The sequence below is a fragment of the Bombus affinis genome, chromosome 13 (genome assembly GCF_024516045.1).
Source record: "Bombus affinis isolate iyBomAffi1 chromosome 13, iyBomAffi1.2, whole genome shotgun sequence".
NCBI lineage: Eukaryota > Metazoa > Arthropoda > Insecta > Hymenoptera > Apidae > Bombus > Bombus affinis.
In genome coordinates, this window is record NC_066356.1 from 9166726 (window position 1) to 9185303 (window position 18578).

The following is an 18578-nucleotide window of genomic DNA, read 5'->3' on the forward strand; positions in this document are numbered from 1 at the left end:
CGTGACTATTTAAAAATCACTTGAGGAATACTTCTACTATATTCTTTGGGTTATTATAATTCATTTATTGAGTTATAAAACATCTTTATTTTGTATCATTTAAATCAAACATTTGATAAAATAAAAACATACTCTTTATAAATATCAGAATTCTTTATTTTAATATATGTATATATATATTAAATTAAAATCATTTTCAACATTAACAGCGTCGATTGTATATGTATACAAATGCTGTTACACTATGTCATTGTTTTTAATTTTCATTAAATAATTAACACATAATATCTTGCTCCATGCTCTTAATACATATCATATATTCACAATTAAATACGATAAACAAAGTGTAAATAAACTTTTTCGCGTCTATATAAATAATGGCGTACAACGAAATGTTTGCATGCCTTAAAAATCACATTATGTAATACTATCAAATTCTACTTTTAAAGTAATTCTATAATGTAATATTTGGAACTATTTGAAAAAAAAGATGGTTTTTATAACTTTTTAAAAGCGGAGATCATAACCAATTTACAGAAAATTTTCTCTTATCATTATCATTTTCATTATGGAAAATTTTATTAATATGTCGAAAATACTTTTTAGCATGAATACATCTGGGAACTCCAATATTTATTTATATTCTTTTGTGAATATTATAAAATGTTTATATTTAAGTTTCACTCTTACCCATGGTGTGAATTTATGCTGCTCCAGTTGAATATTTAAATATTTTTATTTATCGATGATATTTGATTCAAGCGGTAACGCAGCTTTTGTAAAATAATAGATTGTAACACCAGTCTTAACAATGCATAGTTTTACAATATTAAAGCCAATTTCATTACTGCACGATGAATGAATTAAGTAGTATTATTTATAAATAATATCTTATTAATTAGGCTTATGCACATTAAAAAAACATTAAAATATTCCACGGTTTTAATTAAATTTCATTAGATTTAACTAATGTCCATTTCGAACACAGCACTGTTATTTTGGAAAATGAAATATTAATAATTAAGTGAAATAGTGACTAAGGCAAGAGATAAATACCGACAAACTGATTTCAGACGTAAAATGAGTATGTATTATGTTAGTCTCTATCCGCCTGCTATGATTACCTTTACAATAAACAATATATATCGTTTTTCTCGTATCAAATGGGTGTCTCACGAAGAAATAATACTTCCAATATTTTTTACTTGATTTGTATTGCATAATGTATTTACTGCAAACAGCAGTTTTTATCTCAGTATCAGCAAACGATAATCGTTGTTTGTTCACCAGTATTGGGTGAAAATAATTTTATATTTTCTGCATTCCAATGTAACAGCGCACTTTGACATACGACATTCCATACATAAGGAATAAAGAACTCTTCTGGTTGTTCCTCTTCTACATACTTAAATTTTAGTTCTGGAAATTTCTATATAATGCACATATGACAAGTTAAATAATGCAATTGAGTAGAAACAACGTATATAATAGAAAATATATAAATAAAACCATCAATACTTATTGATTTAGATTAATTATTTAAATGGATAAAAGATAAAACATACCCTTAAACGGTCACGTGGCCATTCACTAGTACCTTGCTGAATCGTAGTTAATACCTGACTCACGCCAAGTTGTGACTGATCTTTTTGTTCCAATTTATAAGAAAAGAAATTTATGACCTGACGGATAAAATACAGTTATTTAATTTAAGAATTATAATATATATTTCTTATGTCTTATACTGGAACTTACAGAATCTATATTTTGCACAATGTCTTGAAATGCTGAATGCATCCTAAATGGTTGAAAAATATCTTTTTTATACAAAAGGGTGTATATTAAGTTCGGATTATGTGCGAGTCTATGAGTTAAACAACTATTTATGATTTCTAGTACCATTCGCAAAACTTCTTCAAGTATTGTTAAGTCTTGAATCTGAAATGAAATATGTTTAATATATACATTATTTAGCATAAATTATTTATTACAAATAACTGTAGGATCTTACCAAATCTGTATTTGCTGTTGTTCCATTAATTGTGATAGTAGTACTATCAGAAGAAATAGAAGGTTGCGTGCGTATTTTTGCTTCTAATCTAGCATGTTTCTTTGCAAGAGTTTCAAACAAACTTAGCAATCTTTGACTAACATAAGGATGTAAAGATGTGAACTGTGCTGACATATTTGCTAAAGCTGCTAAACAATTTGTGTGAAGATATTTATCCTGTAAAATATTAAAAATATATTATTGCTTAGCTTTGTATTAATTTTCTATTATATTTATATTTGCTTTTATACATGTATTTACCCTCATTTTGAACATGTTATATTGTATAGTTCTTATGACAACAAGAATTAAAAGACCTCCTAATGATATTTCACTTATTGATCTTTCTGTATACCAACCTACACCCCTAAGCATCTAAGAATTGATAATTATTATTATTAATTATTTATGATTTCATGTACTTTTGCATAGTTTTTCGAAATACTTACTATTTCATGTATCCTCTTGTTAAATGTTTCGTCTTCACTTAAAATTAGAAGGATAATAAGAGACATATAAATATGATGAGATGTATTGTTTGGAGCATGATATAATATCTGAAGTATTGGTATTACCTATACAAATATGTTAGTTAGAAATTCCATAATATATTTCAAGCTTATGACAACTTTAAATTAATAAATTAATAAGTTTATATTTACCAATAGCTGTATATCTGGTCTTCTCATGATGTCTTGTTTTATACTTGCATTCCTATGTAGCAACATGTATAATAATAATGTAACTTCATCTGTATTTGGTATCTTACATATAGTATTATACAATTTATTTAAATTAAACCTAAATGCGCATTTTGTTTGCATTGTGAAATATCCTTCTAAAAAATATATATAATTACGTCAGAATCAATTAGTAATAGAATATTGACATTTATCAATGACAGATTTTTTGTATCATTTAATATCTGAAAATTAATGTAGAAGTTCATTAAATTACTAGCCTTGCATATCAATAAATGTAAAAAGGGCATTCCTGTAAGGATTTTCAGTTGCAGTACAGTGATTTGTTAATACCAATAGGAGTAATAATGATTGACTAGCAAGAGGTGTTTCTGTGTCGCGTTTTCGTTCTTCTTCTTCAGAAGTACCATTACTTGTAACTTGTACGTTCTTTAAGCTACTACCCATGCCCATTGTAATTACATTCCATAATCCAGCTGAAATGTTCGATGTAAATATATTAATATTTGTTTTTGGCAAAAGAAGTATTTTATTCTAATACATAATGTATCGTATTATTAAACGTACCAGCTATACTAAAAACAATACTTCCTCCTGGTTGTTGTGTAAGTAAACCAGGAGGAGCATGTTCTTGCTGCACAAAATTATGCAATAAAGTACACACCATTGCTGGTGCATGTTCACTAGAATGTGAATGCATTGCTATTCTGTAGATGCAGCTGTATTCAGCTGCAGTTTGTGAAAACAATTGTACGGAAAGTAATACAAGTAAACAATTTATAGCTTCTAGATGAACCACATATGTGAACTCACTGTAAAAATGTTGTATGCAGTATATAATTTAATATAAATAATTTAATATAATATAAGTAATGAGGACATAATGTTAAATTAGTAGTATAGTGCAATATAAAAATATAATCTACTCACCACAGTGGTACATCTGTTACAATATCAATTAATGCTTCAAAAAGATCTTTTAATCTGTAAGATGAATTTGACGGTGTTGGCACTGGTAACTGTGGTGCTTCTATATGTTTTATCATTTCTTCTTCACCCACTGTTTCGATTAAATATTTCAATATACATCTCAATGCAAACAATGCATTATATGTTTGCCATGCTGATATGATTCTATAAAATATAATCAAGTATAACATGGGTAATAAAGTAATAAATTATTTTTATAATTCTAGTTATGAAATACGATAATAAAAATACCATACTTTTGATTTTGCATTGATGCCAGTAAATTACTAGCACGCATAAGAGCAACTTGTATCAGATTACCAAAATTGCCAGTACTTAAATTGTTAACAAGTAATTGCTGACATGAGGAGTCCAATCGAGAATCTAATTCTATTTGGTCATTCCTCGTAACAGGTGCTCTCATGTTGTAAGACAGAAAAGTGTTCCAAAATGGATCATTTGGAAGAATACTTTTTTTTCCACAAAACTTTTCTAAATAAACATTTTTAGATAGATCATCGTACCGACTTGGTGTTGTACCCATTGCCTTGCCTTAAATTGCTAAAAATAAAACACATATTTAATTTTCTCTACAAACATAGATTTAATAGATTAATATAACATATTTATTTATGAGATATTTTTTATTTTTATTTTAACATATCAGCAATCTGTTTTTGATAATTTCATATTATAGGTTAAATTTACTATATTTCTTGATAGATTGTATATAACTATAGTAAAGCTAACTCATAGAGAGCATCAGATCACACCAATAAAAGAAAACAAATTACAGAACAATTTCAGTCACATGAAAACACCGTATAACAACATACTTTGACAATCCACTGTCATAGAAATTGGAAAATTCAATAATAATTTCTAAATATGGGGTTTTGCTTCATATATTATCGCCTTTATGCTCCTATGTGTTTTCCGTGTCGAAATTATCATTAAATATATTTTTTGCAACACGTTTGCAGTTAATATGAATGCAATGAGTAATACGGAGAAATATAACCTCTTTACATGTCAACCGAGTATTTTACAAACATACATATAGATAAATCATCTTAGTTCAAATGAGCGCCACCTTCGTTATTCATTAAATATCATTTCAATTCGTTCAATTAGTTAAACTAATAATGACTTATAATTCATTTAATTTTATCGCGTAAAAGTGTAATCAAAAAATAAGAACACTAAAGTATGTATATATACTGCATATAACACATGGAAACAGGTTCCACATCATTAAGATGACGTATCAATATGCCGTAGCCTTAACATGATTACAACGATAATCGACTATTTGAATTTATTTTACTCGTGACGTACTTACAACAATTATATTAATGTTTATTTTATAAATACACACAATTTATTTTGACACAAACAATACGATACTTTATTATATAATTTTAACATTAAATGGAATCACTATAAAATAAAGAAGACTATTAAAAAGTAGACGTATTAGATTGAACAGAAAGTCATAATTGATACAGTTTCAACAACAAGTAAATTTTTATAAATCTTGTACGTATATAAATTACAATATTTACGTTTTCTTTAATGATTATTTTCAGAGTGAAATTTTGTCCACATTCCAACTTTACATTTTCACCATAAAATTGCCAAAATGAATCGCCATCATAAATTATTACAAACCGAAGAAATATATACAGAACTTATAGATTCAATAAAATCTGCTGTCAAAGGAATACAAGAGCAAGTTATTCCTATTAAACAATTTCTTGGTGATCACAGAAAAGAAATCATTAAACTTAGCAGGTTGGTTCGTAATTTTTTAAATTTTAAATTAAGAATAATTTTTATTTTAAACAGAGTTTAATCTGATGTCTGAAATAAATCGAAATGTAAAATAGTGATTTTTAATTATCTTTTAATTTATTTTATTCTTCTTTTATACAGGGTGTCTCGACTAACTTGATCATTCGAATAACTTCTAAACTATGCATTGTATGAAAAAATTTTTCGTTCAAAAGCTTAAAGATTTATTTCGTGTTGTGTCAAGTTGGAGATTCAATATCATCAAAGGTTTCCCTAAGACGCGGTGTTTACTTGGCAATCATTTATTAACCTACGACAGTACGATAACGAATAAAAATAGACGACTGTGATAAGGTAAAATCTATGGTATTGATAAACATAATCATATAAACACCGCTGTTGCACGGAAATATTTGATAGTATTGTATCGTCAACTTGATATTGTACAAAATAAATTTTCGAGAAATGAAGCGAAATTATTCTTTAACTATTAGATTCAAAATATAAATGCAGGGCGCAAAGTACTCCTCCGAACCATGCAACTTTTGTGTAAAAAATTTGTTCACACAACGCGTACTATAAAAGTTATCCCAGGTGATCGAGTTAGCTGAGACACCTTGGATACATGTAATAATATAAAAGACATAAAATTATAAATTCAAGAAAAACAAATAAACGCAAACACTAGAATATTTTTATTCGTAATACGGATATTGTTTTAATTTTCTAATAGAAATATAATACTTTTATTTACAAGTATAATAGTATAATATTATTATATTTTTATTGTTTTTTAATTATATATTCACTTTTCATTTTTGCAAGTAGAACGGAAAAATGGATGGACGACTCCTTAGAATTTGTACAACTGTTCTATGACAACACTTTCAAGGAACTCATAAGTATCGAACGAATATGCGAGGAATGTCTCGTACGTCTGAACACTAATTTATTAACAGCAACAAAAGGTCGTGCGCAACCACCGTCTTATTTATCTGCGAAAGAGATGAGGAAAGTTTATAAAATGTGTCGTGATGCATTCAACGAAACGAAGGAGAACGAATTATCCTGTCTCTGCACTTGGGAGAATAAACCTACATGGGATCTCGACGATACTCAAGATATCCTAATTAAACCAAAAGAAATGGCACTAACCGAATTCGACGAATATGACTTGAAGTTTATTCAAGAAATCGTTTATCTTCGAACGCGTATGTTCTCCTTACCAAAGAAACGAATTGATGTGTAGGTAAACTTTATAACCTTACAATGTTAATATTGACATTTCAGTGATTAGAAATATTTTAATCTTGATTCGTTAATTTCGTTAATGAGGACAAATAGATCTAACAGTTCCGATTGACACCTTACACACGTTTTTATAATTCGTAATGTAGTTTAACATTTTTTTAGGAAAAGCGGTCACGATATTCTTCGCGACACTGCCAATGGCAAACATCGAACGAGCATTCGATTATCGTTGAACACTGCAGACTTCCTCCAACTTCTTAAGCAGAGAGAGGTTCAGCAGGGGTTCTCTTACGAAGATGAATTATCCAAATTGAAGAGTTTGACATTCGTCGATGGAAAGTTCAAGACTAACGACACTTGGTTAAAGATTTTAGACGTTCAAGGAGTTCTGTATGGATCGTTGTGGCATTTAGCACTTTGCCCGCAAATTGAGAAAATTCTAACGAAACGTTTGGTACCAAAATTACGTTTAAATCCACGTGCCACTTTTGATTTTCTTTCGAAGATTACCAACTTTGCAAGTTTCGTACTATCGAGAACGGATTTAATAACTCTGTTGAAACACGAGAAAGATGCTATTTGGTTGAAGAGCTGGAAAAATCAGTTCATGGCGATAGACGGGAGGCACGTTGCTGCGACATTGATACAAGCTTTTTGGCGTGGTAGTTGGGTAAATATTATTTTTTTTTCTAATGATAAGCTTATATATGAAGCGCTGAATATCATGATCGTATAAGCAAATCTCTTTTATTTTTCATAAAGTAGCCTACTGCGTTTATTATCATAAACGTCTCGAGACAGAGAACAAAGTTATAACTTAATCAATCATGTCTCTAATAGGATAATATTCAAAATGCGTAGAAGGGAAACTTTTATTACGAGGGAAATTATTATCGAAAGGAATCTATTTCTAAAATAATTATAAACGAGATACTCATGTAGAAACCTATCTTACATAGTTACGCAGAAAGAAATGGCTCTCAGAGTGTCTTTACATAGCCGCGAGTCTCATGTGGTTCTTTTGGATCTCGTTAAAAGCGAAAAAAGAAATGCACCGTCGTTACCTCCGGAAAATGCTGGCCTCCTTGCAAACTACTCGAGACCTTACTCTAAAATTAAGCAACGAATTCGACTCTATAACCAAGCAGCCTCATGTAGTCTTACATCTACCATCCATCGGACATCCTAGACACTTACGCGAAGTATTCAATCCCAAGATGTTCACCATTTACCAGAACATTACGATCCTACGAATTTGTTTCGTACGCAATCCAAACGCTGAAGTGATCTATATTCTGCCCGTGAAGCCTACCGAAGATCTATTAACGATGTACAGCGACTTCATCGAGTCGATGTCACCCGACGAAGACGTTGCGAAACGAATTACTTTTATCGCTCTCTCACAAGCAGATTGTTTTAAGAATCTGCCTTTAAACGTCTCCAGGATCCTCCACTGTTCTCAAGAATCTATAAACGAGATTGAGAAGAAAATCGCTGGCAAATCGGCTTATTTCTTGCCTTACATTGTCGACGAGTGCGACATGAGATTGGCAGGTACTCTCAATGTTCCTCTACTGAGTCCCGATATGGAAATGCAACGAAAATTTCTAAACGCTTCTAACATGTCTGAAATGATCAACAGCTTTGGCCTTTCGCAGCTACCGTATAAAAGTAACATAACGGATTATGAAACACTCTGTTCGTCGTTGTCCGAGTTAATGGTACTTCATACTGAAATTAGTATGTGGTTGATCAAGTTGAATTACGGTACGGCCAGTAAACAGAGTGCAATTTTTCTAATTAATCATATTAGCGTGCCATTTATGCCGATATTGAGACGGGAACGAGAGAAACACGGCGATTATTGGATGGAGCAGCCAAGCTTGAGGGTTGAATTTCTTCAGAAAATGAGGGAACACGTACCGAAAATCATACCAAATGTGATTCGGTTGTCGAAGATGTATAGCACTTGGGTGATGTTCTACGCTCATATACAGAAATTTGGGTGTTTGCTGCAGGCTGTACCGCCGGAAAAGAGTCCCAAGACGATTATGGTTTCTTTGTTTGTTCCTGCGAAGGCGACTAAAAAGAAACCGAAATGGTTGGGGACTGCGGATAAGATAAATTTAGGTATTATATTTGACTTCGGACTTTTTATTTCATCATTTGGTTATGTAAGTGTTTATAAAACTGTACTGAAAGCTATTTTGGCGGGGAACCTTTTATTATTATATCTGCGATAGAAGCAGGTAACGAAGGGATGCTAATTAAATCTTCCAACTTAATACCGGAATTTCTCATTTTTATGCGCTGCTCTATTAAAAATCTATTTGTAATTTGTAAATTACGTATCTCAATGACAGAAGCCACACATTCGACGACTATTTACATGTTACCTCAAACTTCTTTGGATATCGACAAGATAAAACCGACGGTGAATAAGTTCGCTAGAGGTATGCAAGATAAGGGATATTTTGGTTACTTAGCCGTCGATTGCTATTGTTATTTGCGTAAGCAAGAGGAGATTCTGGTGGTATTATTATTGAACGTATTCCCTTATTACTCGTACTGCCAAAATTACATCGATTGGATGGAATTCGCGATCGGAGGATGCTATAAGTAAGTGAATAATAGCTTGTTAAATTTAAGAATGAAATATAGTAATGATAGGTATATGTATGATGTCTTTTTAATTATAAAATATTCTTTCTGAAGAGATTATAATTAAAAATTATCCTTTCATATGCATAAACAGTGATCGGGACGATGAATTTACGATCGATACTTCAATAGTGCCAGATGTGGAGAAAAGGAAATCACCTTTCTTATATATGGAAAATCCACCTCAATGGAATAACACTGCTGAAAGATACGCGATCGCAATTACTCAATTGCATCACAGTAAATTTCCAACTTATCGATGGCCAACCCTTAAAAATCTATTCGAAGAATGTGACGTATGTTTGCTCATTATCTTCTAAAAGTGAAACACTATTTGTACCTATTAATATAATTTATTAGAGTAAAATTTATGTAATATTTCATATTATAAAATATGAAATTCTTAGAAAATCGTACAAGCTGGATCATTGTCGAGGTAACTTCAGTCAATTGCGATTTATTTTATTTGCAGATTGCGTATGATAGAAAAAGACGTCAAGGATCTAGTATAATATTACACGATGGTGAAATTCGAAATTTCGGCAAGATGGTTGCTGTTAGTCCTTCTATGACCGCTACGTTAACAATGATACATCAAAATCTGACGAAATTGCATCGAATTCTGCAGAAATCGAAGACGAAGTCAGAAACGAATTTACCAGTCCTCATTGATTTCTTCTTAAAACTCTCTCTTGACTATAGGAATTTGGCTACTGACAAGTGTTTGTCACATTCTTAAATCATCGCATGTAGTAATATATAATACAATAACTTTCTAACGTGATATTTTATAATTTTCTGTTACATATCTGCATGTTTCTAAAATCAAACTTGCATTTATATCTGCTAAATAATTCGTAGATGGTAGATAATTGTCATCTTATCGATCGCATTGTAATATTTAAATTCTCATTAATTGCATCGTGCTTAACGCGAGTGAAATGCGAAAGTATTGGTTTTCAGTTTTGAAAAGTTGCCACATTCAGAAGCTATAATATAGAAATTAAATATATCAATGTAGAATTAAATATCACGTGTTAAGTTTTAATGCAGTTTGATGCATTATTTTCTCTAACTTCATGAGTTCACTGTTAAGCTATGATCCAATGTTATTCTTAGTTAAACAAGACCAAACGATACCTCCTTATGTCAACTTCATTATTGGTGGAGTGTCAGGGTAAAATATCAGTATATATTTCTTTTCTATTTAACAATTTCCAAAATCTGAACTTAATTAATCTTGCAAATTTATTTTATTTCAAACATAAACATTCTAATTGAAAGTTCATTTTATTTTGCATGTATTTCATAAACTTTTGAAACTAAGAATTAACCTAGGAATTTATTTAAATTTGAAGAAGTTTAGAGAAAATCTTGGAAATTGCTCGTCGTGTTTAAAAATTGTCTCTTATCCTATCTTTATGTAATATTGCGTGAAAGACAACGTTTCTACGACAACTACGTGATCATGCAGATGCATTGGCCAAACATGTACACATCCTTTGGATGCAACTAAGATACGAATGCAAATTTTAAAAAGTTCTTTGAGAGATACGATATGCAAAACTTTCCAACAACATGGAGTACGTGGATTCTATGTCGGTTGGACTCCGGCTATACTTCGACAATTAACATACACTACGGCAAGACTTGGTGTATATAATACGCTCTATGATTTGACCTCGTAAGAATATTTTCTTCTAAATTTAATTAAGTAGTATGTATCTATCAAGAACTTTACTTAGCGTCAATTTGACTTAACATTGAAATGGTATGAGCAGAAGTTAATAACGTGTGTTCAGATCATACGTTGGTCGTTTAAATTATCCTACAATGGTCACCATTGGAATGTTCTCTGGTATTTGTGGTGCGTTAGTTGGAACGCCGGCCGATTTAATTTATGTTCGTATGGTAGGTGATGCGCAATTACCACCTGGTGAGCATAAATTTTAACTATTTTTTATTCGTATATTAGTTAATTTAAGTATTACACGTCATTTTGCATAAAATGTATTCTAACTAGATATAAATATTTCATTTCATAAAGTTATTAATTGAATTGTTAACTTTGACAGAAGCACGACAAATATTTGATGTAATAATTTGGAATATTTTACTACAAAATCACGTACATTTTGATAGATTATCTAAGTCAAGTCAAAAAATGAACAACGGATATGCTGTTTTCCCCACAAAGATTAAAATTGCTGCGTCATAAACAACTAACTTTTATTTTTCCGTTTTCAATATTTTTAATATTTTCTGCATATTTGTTAATTATTAATATTTAACTATTTAACAAATTTTATATAAAAATTCTATCTTGGCAAAGAAATGATATTGCAGAAAAATCTCCTTATTATAGTAAAACGTTGGGAAGACATATAAATCAAAGGATAAATTTTCAGAGAAGCGGCGGAATTACAGACACGTTTTCCACGGGCTGTCGGACATTTGGAAAACAGAGGGTGTTCAGGGATTATGGAGGGGAGCTCTACCAACAATGACCAGAGGAATGATCGTGAATGGTGCACAGTTAGGAACCTATAGTAGAGCGAAAATGATGTGGAAAGATACAGGTGTATACAGGAACTTTAATAATCAACCCATTAAGGACCAAGCAGTGAAAAAGCATGAAGACTACAGGGAAGAACATAAATTAAATTTCATAGCTTTTATACAGAAGCAGTTTTAAAATTCAACATGTTGACAATCAAGTCCATGGTATCAAAATTATATTTTAATTTGGTTGTTTTTTTATATTCTTCAGGATTTTCAAAATATTCCCCGTTATGATATTAGAATATCGTAATAATTGTATCTTTTGGATTTTCAAGATCGACAGTGCTAAGATAGTTACCAACCAACAATTCTAAAACTATTCCACTATAAAGATTTCATCGTGTTTTTCCCCTGTAATTTTCATTTCATATACGATTATGAAGCGAATGGATTGCAGCTGTATTAACAACTACTTTAATCATATATGATATGAACAATAGGTTTATTCGAAGAAGGCATATTATTGTCATTCTGTTCAGCGATGTTATCTGGATTCGTGATGTCTGTGTTGTCAGTGCCTGTGGATGTAGCTAAAACTAGGTAATTGCCAGAATATTACTAAATTAATATACTTTTATCCGCAATTATTTCTCAAAGAATACAAACTTGGACCTTACCGTCGAAACCACCCGGGATCATCACTGCGATCGCTACCATAGTAAGAACCGAAGGAGTAACATCAATGTGGCGTGGATTTCTACCATACTACAGCAGAGCAGCTCCCAATGCTGTAATTACCATGGTGACACTTGATAAGTTAAGACAAATATATCGTATACTCTTTCTACCACCCATTGAGTGATATTTTTATAAAAGTTTCTTGCAAACAACAACAATAATAATAAAATCTTACACGATTTTATTTTATATATTCGTCATTTTTTTATAATAAATACTCGACTACGTTGTCATTTACAATGCAGAGAAAAAACGATAGATTTATGCAAATTGAATTCTTTCCTAGCAATATGCAGACTAATATTGCGAGCTTGAAGGTGACGCTATATTAGCATAAAATATTGCGGTGCATGCAAGAAAATATACTCTAGCATTATTTCTGAAAGTTTGTCTTATTACTAGAGAATTGTAAATAAGTAACTAAATGAATATAATTGTTTATTCATAAATATATCGATCTTGTCGTACATGCCACTTGAATATTCGTATACAATAAAAGGTTCATATACAATTAATACTCGTATACAATGCAATGCGGTACAATACAGTACGCAATTTAATATGTATACACATATATAAGAAAACAGTCATTAAAATATTTTCTGTACTTGCTATATATCTATGTTGCGTATCGTCTATACATTTTTGCAATTTGTTCATTAATGATAAACGTTAGTACTGTGTGTGGCCCTACTCTACAATATGTAGGCCAGAAACCTTTCCAAAGTGCCTTTATGCCTTCGGTTTTCGCTATCGACAATAACATCGCGATCATACCAGGTGGCTTTTCCACACCTTTCAAGTTTTGCAGTCTGAAAATTTACAGTCACAAAAATTCCTTTCAACTTGAAAATTGTCACTTTCTTTGCAACTATTTTATTATAATCGAAATAGGAACGATTGCATTGAGATTTTTCTCGAGATTTTTAAAATTTCTGCTAGGAACGCTATTAAGAAAATTAATATAGCGAATGTGAAAAGATCAATATCTAATTATTTTACCTTGTTTTAGTTATATCAAATGGCATAGAATTGAAGGTAGTAAGGAATCCAGATAACATTGACGCAGAGAAATGCAGACCAACACCCTCCGGTATATTCACTGTGAAATAAAACGTGTTTGATACTTCTATCGATATAAATTCTCCCGATATAGATAATATTTGAAGCTGATAAGTACATTTCGTGGATATTAAAAATTTTGCTTGACTGTAAGTTGCAAGTTGTGATACATTAACAACCACCGCTCGTCCCATCGTTGCTACACTGCCTCTCCAAAGAGTGGTGATTCCTTCTTCTCGAGAAATTCTTGTAAACGCGTTGAACACGTTTTTGTAATTCCTTCGTTGTTCTGCAGGAAATTGCATACATACAACATCAAGATCGATAAGAGGAAAAACTCGTTTCCCAATTATTGGGAACATTAATGATATAAGGATGAATGAAAGGGGAAAAAATTGATAGAAAAATAATATCGTACATCACGCAACTATAGAATGAAACGACGATAATAACCTTTCGGTAATCTGCCATCGGCCGTCATTCTTACGAGGGCGACTTCTGCTGGTGTACCAACAAAGGCTCCAATAGCTCCTGCTGTGGCTGCCATCAGTGACATTATACCAAAATTTGGTTTGCCCACGTACTTCTCTCTGGAAGTATTTCTCACGATTAAAGACATGTAAAGATAGAAGAAAAACATAGCTACCCGGCCGCAAATAAATTATTTTGCACTCACTTCCAATATTCATGTAATTGATTGTATATACCAAGTCTTACAGTGGTATAAGTCGCCTGTCGTACAAGACCAGCGCTAAGTCCGGAATAAAATTTCAAAATGCCCTCATTTTTGTATATGGAGGCGACGACCTTACCAACGGAAGTTTTCTCCTTTTGTATCTGAATTCGATTCTTTATTACATCCATAGGATGAACTACACATGTCGCCGCCATTCTAGCAAATTTTCGTAATAGCCGTAATAAGATTATATAAGACTATTATATGAAATAACTTTTAATCCATGATTATCAGATAAGAAAAATAACAAATATTAATCAGAAAATTTATTCATATTTTTTCTATGTATCATACACTTATGACCTAAGTTTGTGACGTAAGAAATGAGGTAAAATGTCGATAAAGAGTAATTGAATATTTGAAATTATACCAACATACCCCGAAAGGCCAGCATTTATGAAAGTAAATACTGGGGGTAAAGGCTCCTTCTTCTTCTCTTGTGGCTCTTTATCAGACATTTTCAACGTCCTTTCGATTTTCGTCTTATATTTCTCAAAAATACGTTGGCAGAATTCTTGAAGATGGTCGAAAAATTGGTAAAAATTGTGAAAATATATTTATAACGCATTAACCTAACATTTAACGTTAGAGTAACATGTACGATAATTTATCGCAAACGTGGGCCAGCGTCACTATAACAATATGACATTCGATTCCAACAGTTAGAAGTTAAAAGGGGAACTGTACAGGGCGTAAGAAAAGTATCTGGTTTGATGGGCATTTATTAAATAAATATACCACAAACTTGATCTTAACATTAAAATTCATCACGACTATATTTTCTAATTATATACAAAATAAACGAATAATCAGATATGAAATTTCGAAAGGGAAAGTTTGAATTTTCCCACCAACAATTCTACAGCGATTTCAAAGAGTTTGGACAGAAGCAAAATTAAGTATTAGAATTCTTGTTATATTGGTAAAACAGTGACAATTAACTATTTTTCTATTTTTTGTCATTACAAATAACGGATCTTATCTTCGGCGACAAATTTTTGGCATTTGCGGACCCTTTCTTTTCTTCCAGGTTTCTCAACGATCGTTTCTTCTCTCTTTTCAGGTTGTATTAAACCCATCTCTCGTTTACAGTCCTATCGGTGAAAATATCATATATTGAAATTTAAACATTTCCTACTAATTATCAAGATACAATTTTACATACCTGCACAACCTTAAGAATTGGATAAAGCGGCCTCACGCCTTTAGATTCATTTATAACTTCCTCCGCATAGTCAAGAACCTTCTGATTTTCTTTCTCAATAATTTTTGTCACGTCTGCAGCTTTTTCCTCCGCAATTTTGTCTTTTATTCTCTCCGCTATTTTTTCATTCTAAAAATGTATCAAGCATCGTTCAAATTAATGAAACCTGTCGATGAAAAATCACAGATAGCGGAGAACTCCAGGTTCAAATAAACGGAGTTCTACAATGATCTGAACGAGCTTACGAAAAATCATTTGTCTAGAAAGTGAAGTTACTAGATCGATGAAATAATCAACATCTTCTCACACTTACGATATACTTTTTTATTTCGTTCCCGTATTCCATCTTTTTATCCCAATTTTTCTTTCGTTCCTCGTCTCTGTATCTCTCGTCAGACTCGGCCCTCTTAAATCTTTGAATCGTCTCCCACGTTTTCAAATCTCTTTCCTCTTGAAGCTGCTTCGACTTTGTAGCTAACACCTCCAGTCGGAAACGTTGCACTTCCTCTCGCATTTGATCCTCGCGCTGTTTCCGTAATTTTTGTTTTTCCTGATATCGTTCCTCTTGCTCCTCCTGAGCTTTTTTCAATAGTTGCTCCTCCATATCTACCTTTCTCCTTATCGACTTCAAAACCACGCCGTACTTCTCAGCTGTTAAAATAATCAATCGTTTAATCGTGTAAATAATAAAATATACGCGTAAATTGGAATGAAATTGAAGTGCAGTTACCTATTACTTGAGATTTCTGCTCTCTTTCCTCCTCTTCCTTGCGTTTCACTGCTTTGTGAAGCTTTTGTATTCGCGTTTTAGCATTCCGATAAATTTCGTTTGCACGATCTTCGAATTCTTCTTCGCGTTTAAGCTCCAGATCGAATTGTTTCTTTTCCTCTATCGCGTCTTTAAAAAATTGCTTTAATTTTTGTTTCTTGTTTTGCAACTACGAACACATTTATATCGCATATACATTACGAAAAATAATTACCAAAGAAATATCGTATTAAATTATAAATATACATAAGTACAAGTCTTTTCTTTTAGCTATTAATTATTAAACATAAACTTATAAGGATTATTACATATTAATTATTAAAGACTGACTTGTTGCGCTTCAAATTCTTTAATATCTTGCAAGTATTTCTCCATATTTATTTGATCCTGTTTACCAGCTTCGAATATCTCTCTCTCCTTCGCTGCTTCGGCGTTCTTAGTTTCTTCGATTCTAACAACGTCGGGAAATTAAGTTACTCGGATAAAGAAAATGTTTTCTACCACGTATGTAAAGTCTCGTAAAATTTTACTGTTTCTTTAATTCGAAGGCATAATGCTTTCTTTTCTCCAACTGCTTTTCTGTTTTATGTTTCACTTCCTCTTCGTATTTTGCTAAATCCTCTTTCATTGAATTCACGTACGCTATTTCTTCCTCTTTATCTGCGTTCTTAAGAGTTTCCCGAAATTTCAGTTGAGCATCCAATTCTCTATAACACTAACGAAATAATAATTAACAATTTCAAATCTATCGTCAGTGGTGTGATATACTTCTCTGGCGAGAACTTAAAAAGAAAAAGGCAACTGGATGAAAATTGATATTTTTTACTCTGTAAATACCTCAGAAACGAGAAGACCTTGATTAATTCGTCTACACATTGGTTTCCTGTAAAGAATAAACCTTTTCGCTTGTTTTATTACTTCCTCTCTCTCTGCTGCCTTCTTTTCAGCAGCTTCTCTTACGAATCTTTCTCTTTCTTCCTCCTCACGCTTTTCTCTAGCTAAACGTTCCTCTCTTCTTCTACTCTTGATATTCTGTTACGACAGGAAACTATTTTTATAAAATCTTCCAGCCATTCTTTATAAATAATATCTTCTGGTATCGAATAATTTGATATTCGACAGATAATATCAAAGAAATAATTTATTTGACAAAAGTACCATATAAATTACTCTAGAATAAATATCTAATGGAAAAGATACCTCTTTGGTAGATGTTATTTTTTCTTCTTCCTTCTGTTCCTCCTTTTCAATTTCATTTAATTTTACATCTTCTGTTCTCTGTTCCTCCGCGAATAAACCAGCTTGATTAATTGAATTTGGCGAACTTCTTGGAGTTATTGTCTCCACAGTACTTTTTGATATCTAAATGTTTGAGTAAATTATCTTGTTACTCGAAGAATTAAATTGTACTGTTTAGTTGAACGAAAAGCTAAGAAGAAGAATAGACTGATAATAGGAAAATCACATACCTTAACACTTTTCATTGGTTTCATTTTATCCCGGTAACATAGAGTAGGTGTTGCAGCTTGAACTATTTGATTTTGAACCATAATTGTGATTTCTATAATATAATGTTAGTATTATTGCATAGTAATATAAATAAAACGACAAATGAATGAGATTGACGTAAGTTGCGCGGTTTCTTTCTTTACTGATATTGCGGATAACTTTAAACGGCGCAATCGTTGTCTTGGAAACTAAATTAGAACCAATCGATAGGATTTATGGATAGATAAAGTTAATAAAAGTCACATAATATCTTTCGTTATAGATAGAATTCTGAATGGAATGGAAAATATTTGAATGTTTCAAGTTAATAAAGTGGAACAATTGATTACATTGAAATTATACAATAATACAATATACAATATAAGAACAATAATAAATTCAATAGATATAATTGTATTTGCCTGCTAGTAAAATATTTGATATACAAGAATCACATTTTTACAATATTTTATGTTTAAAAGTTTACCATTTCATTATTATTTGCTTAAAATAATGAAAAGTAATAATCCAATAGCCTATAGATTTGTGTTTTATTATATCTATTAGGAATTAGAAGATAATATTCCTTTTACGGTAGAATGATTTTATTTAAATTTAAACGTACATATATGTGTATCAAAGTTTATGTTTCA

The 18578-nt window shown here is 31.3% G+C and overlaps 5 protein-coding genes across 7 annotated transcripts; 2 read left to right on the forward strand and 3 right to left on the reverse strand.

Moving 5' to 3' along the window:
* Positions 1 to 134: 134 nt before the first annotated feature.
* LOC126923572 (dymeclin) lies at positions 135 to 4880 on the reverse strand. The gene is made up of 12 exons (XM_050737156.1): positions 4557 to 4880; positions 3978 to 4281; positions 3682 to 3885; positions 3319 to 3563; positions 3012 to 3227; positions 2713 to 2888; positions 2500 to 2625; positions 2312 to 2425; positions 2012 to 2227; positions 1756 to 1938; positions 1566 to 1682; positions 135 to 1429 (listed from the first exon to the last, which is right to left on the reverse strand). Exons 2-12 carry the CDS (start codon positions 4262 to 4264, stop codon positions 1259 to 1261), a joined length of 2055 nt encoding a protein of 684 aa, XP_050593113.1. The 5' UTR covers positions 4265 to 4281; positions 4557 to 4880; the 3' UTR covers positions 135 to 1258.
* Positions 4881 to 5088: 208 nt separating this feature from the next.
* Positions 5089 to 10709, forward strand: LOC126923552 (IQ motif-containing protein H-like). 3 transcript variants are annotated; one of them, XM_050737110.1, is made up of 8 exons: positions 5089 to 5240; positions 5310 to 5514; positions 6343 to 6759; positions 6928 to 7435; positions 7725 to 8895; positions 9129 to 9384; positions 9521 to 9722; positions 9899 to 10709. In XM_050737110.1, exons 2-8 carry the CDS (start codon positions 5363 to 5365, stop codon positions 10163 to 10165), a joined length of 2973 nt encoding a protein of 990 aa, XP_050593067.1. In that variant the 5' UTR covers positions 5089 to 5240; positions 5310 to 5362; the 3' UTR covers positions 10166 to 10709. The 3 variants fall into 3 exon arrangements, with proteins under 3 accessions (XP_050593067.1, XP_050593068.1, XP_050593069.1); XM_050737111.1 differs by lacking the exons at positions 5089 to 5240; positions 5310 to 5514 and adding an exon at positions 5642 to 5868; XM_050737112.1 differs by lacking the exons at positions 5089 to 5240; positions 5310 to 5514 and adding an exon at positions 5975 to 6141.
* Positions 10506 to 14410, forward strand: LOC126923678 (mitochondrial 2-oxoglutarate/malate carrier protein-like). Its single transcript, XM_050737372.1, has 6 exons — positions 10506 to 10603; positions 10892 to 11110; positions 11229 to 11362; positions 11835 to 12005; positions 12429 to 12528; positions 12586 to 14410. The coding sequence occupies exons 1-6, from the start codon at positions 10506 to 10508 to the stop codon at positions 12788 to 12790; spliced, it is 927 nt and encodes a 308-aa protein (XP_050593329.1). The 3' UTR covers positions 12791 to 14410.
* Positions 13286 to 14922, reverse strand: LOC126923679 (mitochondrial 2-oxoglutarate/malate carrier protein-like). Its single transcript, XM_050737373.1, has 6 exons — positions 14843 to 14922; positions 14405 to 14620; positions 14182 to 14318; positions 13847 to 14017; positions 13669 to 13768; positions 13286 to 13478 (listed from the first exon to the last, which is right to left on the reverse strand). Exons 1-6 carry the CDS (start codon positions 14920 to 14922, stop codon positions 13286 to 13288), a joined length of 897 nt encoding a protein of 298 aa, XP_050593330.1.
* Positions 14923 to 15241: 319 nt separating this feature from the next.
* On the reverse strand, positions 15242 to 18125 carry LOC126923560 (trichohyalin-like). Its single transcript, XM_050737134.1, has 9 exons — positions 17907 to 18125; positions 17638 to 17799; positions 17275 to 17469; positions 16968 to 17152; positions 16768 to 16888; positions 16399 to 16606; positions 15982 to 16319; positions 15630 to 15797; positions 15242 to 15558 (listed from the first exon to the last, which is right to left on the reverse strand). Exons 1-9 carry the CDS (start codon positions 17985 to 17987, stop codon positions 15427 to 15429), a joined length of 1590 nt encoding a protein of 529 aa, XP_050593091.1. The 5' UTR covers positions 17988 to 18125; the 3' UTR covers positions 15242 to 15426.
* Positions 18126 to 18578: the final 453 nt, after the last annotated feature.